Source organism: Onthophagus taurus, chromosome 2 (genome assembly GCF_036711975.1).
Source record: "Onthophagus taurus isolate NC chromosome 2, IU_Otau_3.0, whole genome shotgun sequence".
NCBI classification, from domain to species: Eukaryota; Metazoa; Arthropoda; class Insecta; order Coleoptera; family Scarabaeidae; genus Onthophagus; species Onthophagus taurus.
The window spans coordinates 7,325,486-7,337,175 of NC_091967.1; the positions used below are offsets into that span (position 1 = coordinate 7,325,486).

Here is an 11,690-nt window from a genome sequence, read left to right on the forward strand (position 1 = left end):
ATTTCGTTTTGTATATTTATGTTTCTCTCTATTGTTAGTTATTTTTTATACTGTTATTTTGTACCTGTTCGATGTGAACCATTCGATACTTAGATGTTTTATATATTACAGATATAAATATTTTAAAAAAATGATTGTGTTTTATTATGAGAGGTTGGTAAAACAGATCACTATTTCTGTTAAGGGAAAATAGTTCATAGATGTTGCTTTGAATCAATAATTCTAACTAAAATAAAGATAATACGTCAATTTAGAAGCGAATTCCAAAAAATCTTACGAAATAATCACGCGCAAACCACGTTTCAACTATAATTTACTTTTAAATACCGTTCATACATTCTATAACATAACCTTCGAATTACACATCACAAAAATTAAATCTCTTATCTCTCCTAGCGATTTTTTAGTGAGTATTTGTTAAAAAAAGCTTCAAAATTAACAAATGTATATATATCACGCTTTCCTTTAGAGCACTGATTAATTTAATGATTAGTTACTAGACTAGTAGCGAATAGTGTTAATTTTAGAAGCGGGAGATTTAAAATGAAAAATGTATGGTATTTGTTAAACGGTAGTTTACACAAGCACGATAGCTAATAAGCGAGATAAACGATGTTCATTTCGAGTATAGAGTAAACACACAATTCATTGTTGGGGGGTCTTGATTATTTTCATAAAAGCTGCTTAGCCGCGATGTATAAAATCTAGGATAATATCATAAACGGGCCAGTTCGTAACTACACTTCTTTACGTGCCTTAAAAAAACAGGAGGGAACATGGCCAAAGTGAGTTTTTCCTAATTTTCGTTCATATTTTCTATTTATCCAACTATAAATGCGAAAAAAAAACTCCCGACGATTTTAAATTAAATAATCTGATCTTAATTAAAAAATTGGATTGTTAACATGAACTTACCTACATAAACAAACTAATTATTAGTTATTAACTTGATTTAACCTAATTTTTTTATTTTGACATCTTTTATTATAAACTCCAAAATTAATACATTGATACCAACATAATTTTTTTTATTTTATATTTACAACCTAAGAAACTTGTTTTAGACAAAAATGTCTGGAAAACTAATTTTGGGTATCGACATAGGAACGACTTCCGTAAAAGTAGTCGTTTACAATTCGGAAACGAAAGAAGTAATCGCGAAGCAAGATAAAGACACCCAATCCAACGTTCCTAGCGATCAAGGATTAGATGGAAACAAACAGGATGTAACTAAAATAATATCCGCTCTAAACATATGCGTCGCTAAATTGCCTAAAGATCTTCTTCGTCAGGTACGTTTAGTCGTGCTTTAGATTAAACCCACACCTCACCTTATTATGAAAATATCTGTGTATTTTATCGTTTATTTTAACACCGTTCAAACCCGCCGTGTGATTAATTTATCAGCTCAATTTCGACGTGCTGTTTAGGATTATCGCTTTTAACGCGTTCTGTTTTCAATATTACCGATTCTAGTTTATTAAGGATACTTAACGGGTTTGATGATTGTGGTTTTTAAATCTAAAAGAGCTTATTCTATTCAGTTTATTCCAAGATGAAAGAAAACGAATCAGTTTGTGTTTAAATTTAATCTGAAATTACTTTCCAGATAATGTTATTGTTTAAGTGTTCTTTTTTTATTTCGCCTTTTTCTGCCATCTGAGAATGTTCATTAGACTTTAGATGAGAAACTTGGGTAAACAAACCAGCTAAGCTATTAATGCCCAAATTCCTAAACTTTCAGTTTCTTCCTCTGCCACAGGCACAGACTGTTAGAAATGCTTTTACAACCGCGATTTACTGTTTAGACAGACAGAAACCTGAACTGGTTGAATCGGTATTATCCACATAAATTAAATCAAAAACATATACTTAAATTTGTTAGAAAATACATGGTAAACCTACTTATTGAAATTAAAATTAAAAAAATTAAACTTTTTAGATTACAAAAATTGGTGTATGTGGTCAAATGCATGGAATAATGCTTTGGGACACCGGAAGTGATTATAACGCATGGGAACGTGTTGAAAAAGATGGAAATCTTCTCCGTTTCAATGTATTGGAAGATAAAGTTTCCGCCCTTTACACCTGGCAAGATAACCGTTGTGATTTAGAATTTTTAACGAATTTGCCACCTGCTAAATCTCATTTACCAGTTCATACCGGTTACGGCGTAGCCACATTATTCTGGATGGTAAAAAACCGTCCGAAAAAATTAGAAAAATTTAATTGCTCAGGAACGATTCAAGATTTTGCCGTAGCGATGTTGTGTAATTTAAAAAAACCGGTGATGTCGGTTCAAAATGCTGCTAGTTGGGGATATTTCGATTGCGTCGAAATGAAGTGGAATGATGTTTTAGGAGAATCCCAATTTCCTGTTGCTTTATTACCTCAAGTGAAACAAAGCGGTGATGTGGCTGGTTGTTTAGCTGAGTGTTGGCATACGATTCCGAGTGGAACACCTGTTGGCGTTGCTCTCGGCGATTTGCAATGTTCCGTTTTGGCTACGCTCGAACAAGAGACAACTGATGCGGTTTTAAACATATCAACGTCCGCCCAAATGGCTTTTATAGCTAAAGATTACGTACCTGAAATTCCATCAGAATCTTCCTTACAACCAGTACAGTATTATCCATTTTTTGATGGAAGATATTTAGCTGTTGCAGCTTCGTTAAATGGTGGCAATGTTTTAGCGACTTTTGTTAAAATGTTACAACAATGGACTATGGAATTAGGTTTTTCAGTCCCACAATGTAATAAATAATAATTAATTTAATATCATTATTAATTTTGATTATATTCTTTTAGCTAAGGTGTGGCAAAAAATTTTAGAATTAGGACTTGAGGAATCTTCCGTTTCAAATTTACGAATCCAACCGACTTTATTAGGCGAAAGACATTTATCGGAAAACGGAGCAACAGTTTTAAATGTTAACATAGGAAATTTGGGTTTGGGCCAAGTTTTTAGAGCTTTATGTCACGGGTTATTGGAAAATTTACATAGTATGATGCCGAGGGAAGTTTTAGAAGCGGCTAATATCGAACGAATCGTCGGAAACGGATCGGGATTATCAAGAAATAAAGTATTACAACTCGAGGTGCAACACTTTTATCAACTTCCGCTTGTTTTCACTACCGGGGGTGATGCGGCTAAAGGAGCAGCCATTGCTATGACCCTAATTGAAAATAATCAGGGATGAATTAATAAATTAAAAGATAGTAATGTTTAAGTAACGCTTTTTTATGATTATTTTTTTAAGTTTGCGTTAAAGTGCAATAAAACCTCGATATAACAGCTTAATACGGGGAAAAGAGTGTCTACGATTTATACATCGTATAGACAACTCGGGGAATACCACGAATTGGATTCAATCTATGAGTGCTAAAATTTATTTATAAATATATTGGTATATTAAATAGATAATGTTAATAGTACGACTTAAAAATATAGAGGTTTTACTGTATTATTGTTATTTTCATAAGATTCTTTTGTGCCATATTTAGAATAAGAAAATAAAAATATGTTTTTAATTGTGCTATGTATTTATTGGATTCATTACAATTTTTTATACATTTAACAGATGTAATAGGAAGGGTAAAACACCTGACAGAATTAAAAAAAGAATAGATACCATTAAAAAAATAAAACTTTAACATTTTAAAACCTATCTGTTCCTCATTAAATTATTTTCAATAAATATCAATTCAATTATAATTGTATGCTTCTTAACATTTAAATTTAAAATCTCCAACTAACATTTATTTATTTCTCCATAAATAATTCTTTTTTTTTCATAGTTTTCTTTCTTCTCTTTGTTCTTTTTAAATGATTCCTTTTTACGTAACAACGGAACGGACTTTACATCATATATACACAAGAAGCTAATAGTTTTTCTTTTTGTTTAGGTCGTTTTAGGGGATTAACACGCATCCTATGAAGGAGTGGAATGTTAATTTTAAAAATTATTTAATAAAAAGAAATTTATTTAAAACATTTATCGAGCCGCTGCAAACATATTTTGCTGTGAGACGTCGTTTTCAAAATCACTCCACGCATTATTTAATTCCATAAAAATTAGTTTCGCCATTTTTTCATTGTCACTTCCAGCTTGCTACAAAAAGAATCATAATAAATCGTTACTTATTCTTTATTTTTCTTACTTTATCTGGATGTACAGCTATACATGCTTTTCTATAAGCCTTTTTAACATCTCCCGGACTCACCAACATGTGCATTTCACATTTTTGCCATTTACAACCTTCCCAGACGATGGTATGCATCGTACAAAGTAAGGCTCGAATATTACCCTTTTTACCTTCAATCTAAAAATAACGGTAAGAAATCGATTATTAAATTTTTTTTTTCGTTAATTTACCCATTCTAAAATTTTTAATTTATCCGGATCCATATCTTTCGCAATTTCTTCTTTCCTCATTTCATTAATAGTTCTTGGGGCGTTATCTTTTTTAGCCGAAAACTGGTAACCTTGGGATCCTAATAAATCCCCAAAAATATCACTCGGTTTCGATTGCTTATTACCTTTATTATCGTTTTTATTAAAAGCCGTATCAAAATGGGATCGGCTATAATCAGGCTTCGGTTCATTTGGGGACTTGGCGAAATGCTGAGGTGTTGTTTTTGGTGAAGCGGAATACTGTGGAGTTGTCGGTGGGGCTCTTTGCGGAGAATTATTGCCATTCGAAGCCAAATTCGACGACGAACCCCAATTTAAATCATCAAATAACCCATTTCCGGATGAATTATTACCATTTTTTTGTTGAGCTTGAGCCGTATTAAAATGTTGTTGGCTAATATTCAAAAAATCGTGAAGTATCTGTGCTTTACCATCTCTTATTTCATCTTTTGCGTCATGTCTAGACCAAGAACTTGTTCCGAATGGATCAAAAAGATCGTTTGTAGAAGCCGTTTGGGAAACAGAAGAACCGGATATAAACTCGGAAAAATTTGACGATGGATTTAAATCGCTTAATAAATCAAAATTTGTGCTTGGAGATGGTCTTGGAGCGGAAACACCGGAAAACGAATTCAAATTTAATAAATCAACCGATTCTTCCAGACCCGGAAGCCCTTCATCTTCATCTTCAATTCTTTCTTCTTGAATTTCTTCGTGTTCTCGTTGAACTGAAGGCGGTGGAGGTCTGTTTGGTTTTGATTCAGGTTGTTTAACAACAGGGGGGATGTCACGATCTCGAGGAGGGCGACTAACTACACCAAAAAATAAGAATTCTTTTTATTACGAAGTAAAAAAAAGAGAAATTTACCAAAATTATCAACAACTTCCTCTTTTTCCATTTGGGTTGAAAATATCGTATCCGAAGAACGTTCGGTTTTATCAATAAACCAAGGAGATGGTTGGGAAGGTTTTCTTTCATTATCTGATACAAAAATAGTTAAAGAAACCACAAATTTGCCCGGATAATGATCTGGACTTTCCGCTAAATCATCCAATTCACTCCTTAAAAAGATTTTAAAGATTTCTTAAACATTTTAAGATGTTATTACTTACTTTGTAAAGTTGAGACATGTTTCAGTTTCAGAAATGAACCCTGTATGAAATTGTATTTGGCAAATCTTTATTCCTGTTGCCTTTCCATGTGTCATAACACCTCCAAGTATATTACGAGCATGATAAATTACTATACAAACATCTCCGCAAACTGTTATATTAACTGGGAGTACCACCTTTAAAATATGTAAAAGAAATTTTTATTATTTAAAATTCAAATTTAATAAAAAAAGATATACGAATCATCTACGAGATGGCGCTAATTTATGAAATGTCAAAAAATATTACAAATTTAAACAAATTGTACAGTATAATTACTAAACGACTTATTTATCATTTTATTTAATAATAATTGTAAGAAAAATATAAATAAAAATTCTTTAAAAAAGTTTAAACTAGAAATCATCTTTTAAACGTCAAAATAAAATCTAACCTCACTTTTTTCGCCAATGAATTTTTTTTCAATAATAATAAGCAAAATATGTTTAAGAAGTAATGTAACCGATTAATGCATCATATTTATTGCAAAAGCAACTTTGTAATAAAAATTCTTTAAAAAAGTTTAAACTAGAAATCACCTTTTAAACGTCAAAATAAAATCTAACCTCACTTTTTTTCTCCAATAAATTGCTTTTTAAGTCATAGTTTTTCAATAATAATAAGCAAAATGAGTTTAAGAAGTAATGCATCCGATTAATGCATGATCCTTATTCCAAAAGCAACTTTGATACATTCAGAAATCATTGACCGTCATTTAAGATTATAACTAACAGTTTATTTGTCTCCACCTACCTTTCCTTCCATAACTGAATATAACTTCATACCATCATAATCTTGTAAGGTAGATAAAACAAGTCGATTTTCACTATAAATTTCAAAATATGGCCGGCATCCATCCCTATAAAATAAAAATTAATTAAAAAATAACGATTTTATATATTTATTGCCTAACAACGAAAGAAATAGGGTTGTAAAGGATTAAAAGGAAATGTTTTTTTTTTAGGAAAAACATACTTATATTTATTCCGTAAAATACCCAACCTGCTTTTAGTGAAGAGCGGCACCGGTTGCATTTGTATTGAGATCAAAGTTAACGGTTTATAATGCGGGTAAGAAGGTGGATTTTGAATGATGCTTGATAAATAATATAAATATCTATATTCGGATGCTCGTATGTTAGGTGGTTGTCTCTTAACGGCAAATAGTTGCAACCCATCTTCAGGAATATGATATAAACCGGCGTACATCATCACAGAACAAGCTAAAGTTGCTGATGTTGCTTTTCCATCCTAAAAAAGAAATAATAAGAGACCCATAATGAAATCAATTAAATTACTTACGGTACAATGAATAACACAAACATTACGGCTATCGCCAGATAAATACTGATAGATATCTTCACACATTTGATACAGGGCGTTTAATAAAGGCGCATGAAAATGATCCGGGTACGCAAAACTGCAATCGACGACACGTGCAGGTCCAAATTTCGCCACATAACTTTTTCCAGATACGTTATAAACCGAATATTTATTGTTTGGGTGTCGACTATCTAAATACATACGAACATCGTCGATGTGATTAGCACGATAGGCCGATTCGATTCCTTCCGATGGATGTGGCATAACGACAATTCTCGACGTTATGTAGCTTATATCAAGATCTGTACGAGCTATCGTTCTAAAACAATAAAAATAATTAAAATTCTTATTAAGATATAAGATATGAGTGAATTACTGTTGCATGGTTTGCATAACTTTCGAACTGGTATCTTTAAGATTTTTCAAAAAGCTCCCTGCGCCTCCTTTTATTGATGAAAACAAACTGGAACTATAATAAGATTGCTTTTGGTCTGGTGGTAAATGAGGTTGTCTTGCTTGTAATGGTGGAGGACTATTTTGGAGGTTCTATAAAAAAAAGAAATTAATTAATTATACCAACAGGTAGATTAGCACAAAAACCAATGACATGTAACGTTGGTATTCCATTTTTGCTTTATTTATAGTAAATAATCTTAACAGAAGCGAATGTTGAATATCTAAAGGTTTATCAAAATACGGATCGGGTTTATTTGTATCAGTAAGTTGGATTATGATAAAAATCGAAGATTAAATTTAATTCAACGTTCAGTATAAAAATATTGTTGGTGAACTTTAGTTAAATACAAAATATACAACAATCTAGCGCTGAGTAACAAGTAAAACAAGTTTAGATATAATTCAAGAATCATCATGTCGCTTAAAAATCGACAATTTTTTTTTAATCGACGGGAAATCACTTAATTAAGCTTCAAGGTTTAGCCGTGTGTCTCTTAAGACAGCTAAACCTGAATGTTTCTAGTTCTAATGTTAGTTTTAGTGAGAGTGGTAGGTAGCGCTAGTTAGCATAAGATCATTATGTTGCATATTGGGCGTCTTCAGACGCACGGCTAAACCGGAATATTTCTAGTTCTAGTGTTAGTTCTAGTTTTACACTAACAATATCACTAGAACTAACACAAGACCTAAAAGCATTCGGGTTTACCCGTCTTGAGAGACGTGGGGCTAAATCGGAATGTTTCTAGTTCTAGATCTAATGTTAGTTCTAGTATTAACACAGAGTCTATTAATACACAGTCTATGACAGGTAGTCAGTCGTTATGCATCGAAAGCCTAAGAAAAACAAGGGTGTTTCATCAGAAAATATACGTTTTAATCTCACCTACTTTAGTGAAAATAACTTGACTTTTAAGTTTATCAGATTGATTTTGTGCATGGCTATAAAATAAACAATTTGTAGGTTAGGTGTTGACCGGTTTAATAGGAATATGCAAAGTTAACATTGCTTGTGACGTCACATCGAAACTTTAATGCGATTTTTCGGTATGTTCCACACTTTTCCGCACTTTCTTTTTATTTTTTACGTGTTTTTTGGGTCATTTCACATTGATTTAAAAAAATCGTCGATTTTTAAGCCACATGACGATTCTTGAATTTTTCCCAGGTTTATCTATGAACATGGAATAGAACAACTTGGGGAACAACCCGATTTTGATTCCATTATATCGAGGTTTTATTACTGTAGTTACATTTTTTATGGTTGTTTTGGTTATGTTCAAAAATTTAGGTTACATAATTTTCAATCACAATTAAGAATCACTCAAATTTGACACAAAACATTTAACATAATGATTTTAAAAAAGTTATTATTCACAACTTTACTTGTATTACCTCTATTTAAGTTATACATGTTTGAAAACACCACACAATCTAACACAAACAGCACTACAAACGCAATTGAAAAGAAATCAGAAAATAAAAATCAAACTTTAACATCTCCAATTGATGAACATATCATATCTCGTGAATCAACCTGCGATTTTAAAAACTATTCTTATTACACTGAAATAAGTGGAAATACTCAGTCTGGACGAAGATTATGTGGCGGTGCGATTCTAACCTATTCAATTGTAATAACAAGCGGTCAATGTTGTAATGGAATGAGTGAAGATTCTGTTACGATTTACTTCGGATTCGACGATAATAATTACCAGTTGAAACGTAAAACTTCCAAAATCGAAATTCATCCATACATCGCAACTTTAGACCCCACACGAGCAGATTTGACAATTTACGACGCTTGTCTTTTAACTTTAGACTCACCAGTTGATTTAGGCGAAAAATTTCAAACTGTGCATATTGGAAGTGTCGATACAATGCGTGAATTATTAAATAACAGCAGCTTGATGGTAGAAATTGTTGGATATGGATTACAATACACCTCAGGTAGTAAACCACACAATGAGAATCCAATAATTTTTCATTGTGATAAATCGAATATAATGCCATCGAATCAATGTGGATTCAGTAAGGCGAGTTGTGATGGAAATTTTTTATTTTGTACTGGTTCAAATAACGTTTATTTAGGGAGTCCAGTTGTGTACCAGAATTTATTGGTTGGATTAATATCGTTTGAAGGAACCGATATTATGTATCATTTGAGAATTGATACAATTCAACAGTGGTTAGAAAAAGAAGGTGTGACAAGTTTTGGTTGGAAAAGAATTGAATCGGTAAATAATGCGTTTTTACTTATAACGTTATTAAGATTTTTGATCTAATCAATAATAAAATTTTCATCTCATTTTGAGATGTGATTAAATCAATTGAAATCTTTTTATTACTTACGGGTGGTGGAGGTCTTTGCGGCTGTTGTAAATTTCCATTTTTAGCAGAACCCACCCCATTATCAACAGAATCTCCAACGTTTGTAGGAGGCTCCTTTTTTATTTTTAAAGGTGCTTTAATGTCGTACCCGCGACTTTCCGCAATGGAAGCTGTTCTTTCCAATAAACAAGCTATCGTTAATCTTCTTTCTGGATCAACTTGAAAACATCCCTCTAAAAAAATATTTTAAGGATTTAATTAATAAAATATTTATCATTAAAATCTTACTAATTATATCAAGAAAACATGCATATTTTTGATCTTGCGGCACTGTATATTTTCCGTTGATTATCCTCAACTTAGCCCCATCTTCAAACGGGTGCTTCATAAAACACAAGGTGTATAAAATACATCCTAACGCCCAAATATCTACTGGAGGGCCAACAAAATAATCACTCCATGTATCTACCATTTCCGGGGCTCTATACATAGGTGTTGTAAATCTAGCTAACTATTTTTTGAATAAATTTAAAAATAATAATCAATACATTACTATTTAATCTATATAAAATATAAAATCTCACATTTTCTTCAAGTGTAGATCGTTGATGAGATGACCAATTATCGTTTGGTTTAAAAACTTCCGTTGTAGCAGAACCAAAATCACATAATTTAACACATCCATCTTTAGCGAGAAGTAAATTTTCAATTTTCAAATCTCTGTGTATTATTGGGTCTCGTTGATTGTGCATATGCGCAACAGCCTGACAAATTTGATAAAATAGCTGACATACTATATCTGGTTCGAACGCTGTAGTCCTCGATTGTAATATTTCCACCAAAGTTTCTTAAAATAAAAAATAATCAAAAAAATTCTTCTAACCTCACATTAATTAGACCTGTCATTTTTGACAGTTAAAATAATTTTAATTTTTACCTGGACATAATTCAGTGATGATTAAAAATTCATGTGGAGTAATTGAACCATTTTCTATATAAGTAGCAGTTAAGAAATGAATAATATTATTATGACCACTTAATTTTTTTAAAATATTAATTTCTCTAAGTGCATTTTGTTTAGATTCTTCATCGCAAGCTAAAATGCGCTAGAACAAAAACACTTTGTTTTAATAAAAGGGCCTAAAACATTTATAATATCTTACTTTGACTGCGTACTCCCGACTGGATAGGATATCTTGGGCAACGTAAACGATTGCAAAACCGCCTTGGAACCGTAAGAAAACGTAAAGACACAAAGAAAAAAGTAAAATCAATAGACTTACCTTCGGCTATAACCCGTTTTACCTTCAATTTAACGTTGGAAATTTCGAGTATTTGCCCCACGAAGTTATTTTCTGATTGATTATTGCTCGGTTGGCTAAAATAACCCAGCGCTGATTGAAATATTCCACTCATTTTCAAGCTGTTTTAATACACGAAGAAGAACATGTTTTGACTTTTTTTGAGAGATGACCCCACCGTGTAGTTATTTCCGCATTTTAAGGTTGGTATTGCATAAACGATAACCTCCCACTTACAAATCAATAAATAATTTACACAATTTATTCAAAACTCTTACTATTATAAATGAATCAATATTATTCATAATTAAATCATGACCATAAGTTAATAATTAAATTATCAAAGGAAATTGTTATCGGTTTATTTCTAGTGACTTTCCATGTTGTATTGTTGTCTATTGATTTCCGTAGAAATTTTGACAGTTGTCATCTACGTCAACTTGATAACACGTTAATTGATTCGATACACGACGGATTTTTTAATTAAAATTTTAACGTAGACATGAGTCGATTTCATCTAAAAGATGTCCGAAAATGATTTGAAACCGATAGTACCAAAGACCGGCCAGTTATTAATAGAAAATCCCGAAGAATTGGTTCTGTGCAAACCCCGATTGATACCGCTTAAGAGTTACACTTTGGAAAAATTGGAGAAAATGCAAAAAGAAGCTATTAAAACATTACATGAAATTAAAGAGAATCAAAATAACTAAATC

The 11,690-nt window shown here is 31.8% G+C and overlaps 3 protein-coding genes across 4 annotated transcripts; 2 read left to right on the plus strand and 1 right to left on the minus strand.

Annotated features, from left to right (window-relative positions):
* Positions 1-234: 234 nt before the first annotated feature.
* LOC111427260 (sedoheptulokinase-like) lies at positions 235-3,532 on the plus strand. 2 transcript variants are annotated; one of them, XM_023062298.1, is made up of 4 exons: positions 235-406; positions 1,065-1,292; positions 1,943-2,753; positions 2,809-3,532. In XM_023062298.1, exons 2-4 carry the CDS (start codon positions 1,071-1,073, stop codon positions 3,198-3,200), a joined length of 1,425 nt encoding a protein of 474 aa, XP_022918066.1. In that variant the 5' UTR covers positions 235-406; positions 1,065-1,070; the 3' UTR covers positions 3,201-3,532. The 2 variants fall into 2 exon arrangements, with proteins under 2 accessions (XP_022918066.1, XP_022918065.1); XM_023062297.2 differs by lacking the exon at positions 235-406 and adding an exon at positions 431-785.
* LOC111427257 (cyclin-G-associated kinase) lies at positions 3,521-11,158 on the minus strand. Its single transcript, XM_023062294.2, has 15 exons — positions 10,957-11,158; positions 10,837-10,898; positions 10,611-10,779; positions 10,258-10,520; positions 9,962-10,184; positions 9,695-9,906; positions 7,266-7,435; positions 6,869-7,208; positions 6,570-6,817; positions 6,321-6,426; positions 5,529-5,704; positions 5,284-5,477; positions 4,377-5,227; positions 4,162-4,323; positions 3,521-4,112 (listed from the first exon to the last, which is right to left on the minus strand). Exons 1-15 carry the CDS (start codon positions 11,087-11,089, stop codon positions 3,996-3,998), a joined length of 3,426 nt encoding a protein of 1,141 aa, XP_022918062.1. The 5' UTR covers positions 11,090-11,158; the 3' UTR covers positions 3,521-3,995.
* Positions 11,159-11,498: 340 nt separating this feature from the next.
* On the plus strand, positions 11,499-11,687 carry LOC139428946 (BBSome interacting protein 1). The gene has a single exon (XM_071194024.1). It carries the CDS (start codon positions 11,499-11,501, stop codon positions 11,685-11,687), a length of 189 nt encoding a protein of 62 aa, XP_071050125.1.
* The last annotated feature ends 3 nt before the right edge of the window (positions 11,688-11,690 follow it).

Bases quoted from the DNA above. Each gene is read 5' to 3' on its own strand.
- LOC111427260 (XM_023062297.2), top strand. The intron at 1,293-1,942 runs GTACGTTTAGTC...TAAACTTTTTAG, and splicing joins CTAAAGATCTTCTTCGTCAG to ATTACAAAAATTGGTGTATG. The intron at 2,754-2,808 runs GTAATAAATAAT...ATATTCTTTTAG, and splicing joins AGGTTTTTCAGTCCCACAAT to CTAAGGTGTGGCAAAAAATT.
- LOC111427257 (XM_023062294.2), bottom strand. From the start codon at position 11,089: ATGAGTGGAATATTTCAATCAGCGCTGGGTTATTTTAGCCAACCGAGC. The intron at 10,185-10,257 runs GTGAGATTTTAT...TTCAAAAAATAG, and splicing joins GATCTACACTTGAAGAAAAT to TTAGCTAGATTTACAACACC. The intron at 9,907-9,961 runs GTAAGATTTTAA...ATATTTTTTTAG, and splicing joins ATGTTTTCTTGATATAATTA to AGGGATGTTTTCAAGTTGAT.
- LOC139428946 (XM_071194024.1), top strand. From the start codon at position 11,499: ATGTCCGAAAATGATTTGAAACCGATAGTACCAAAGACCGGCCAGTTA.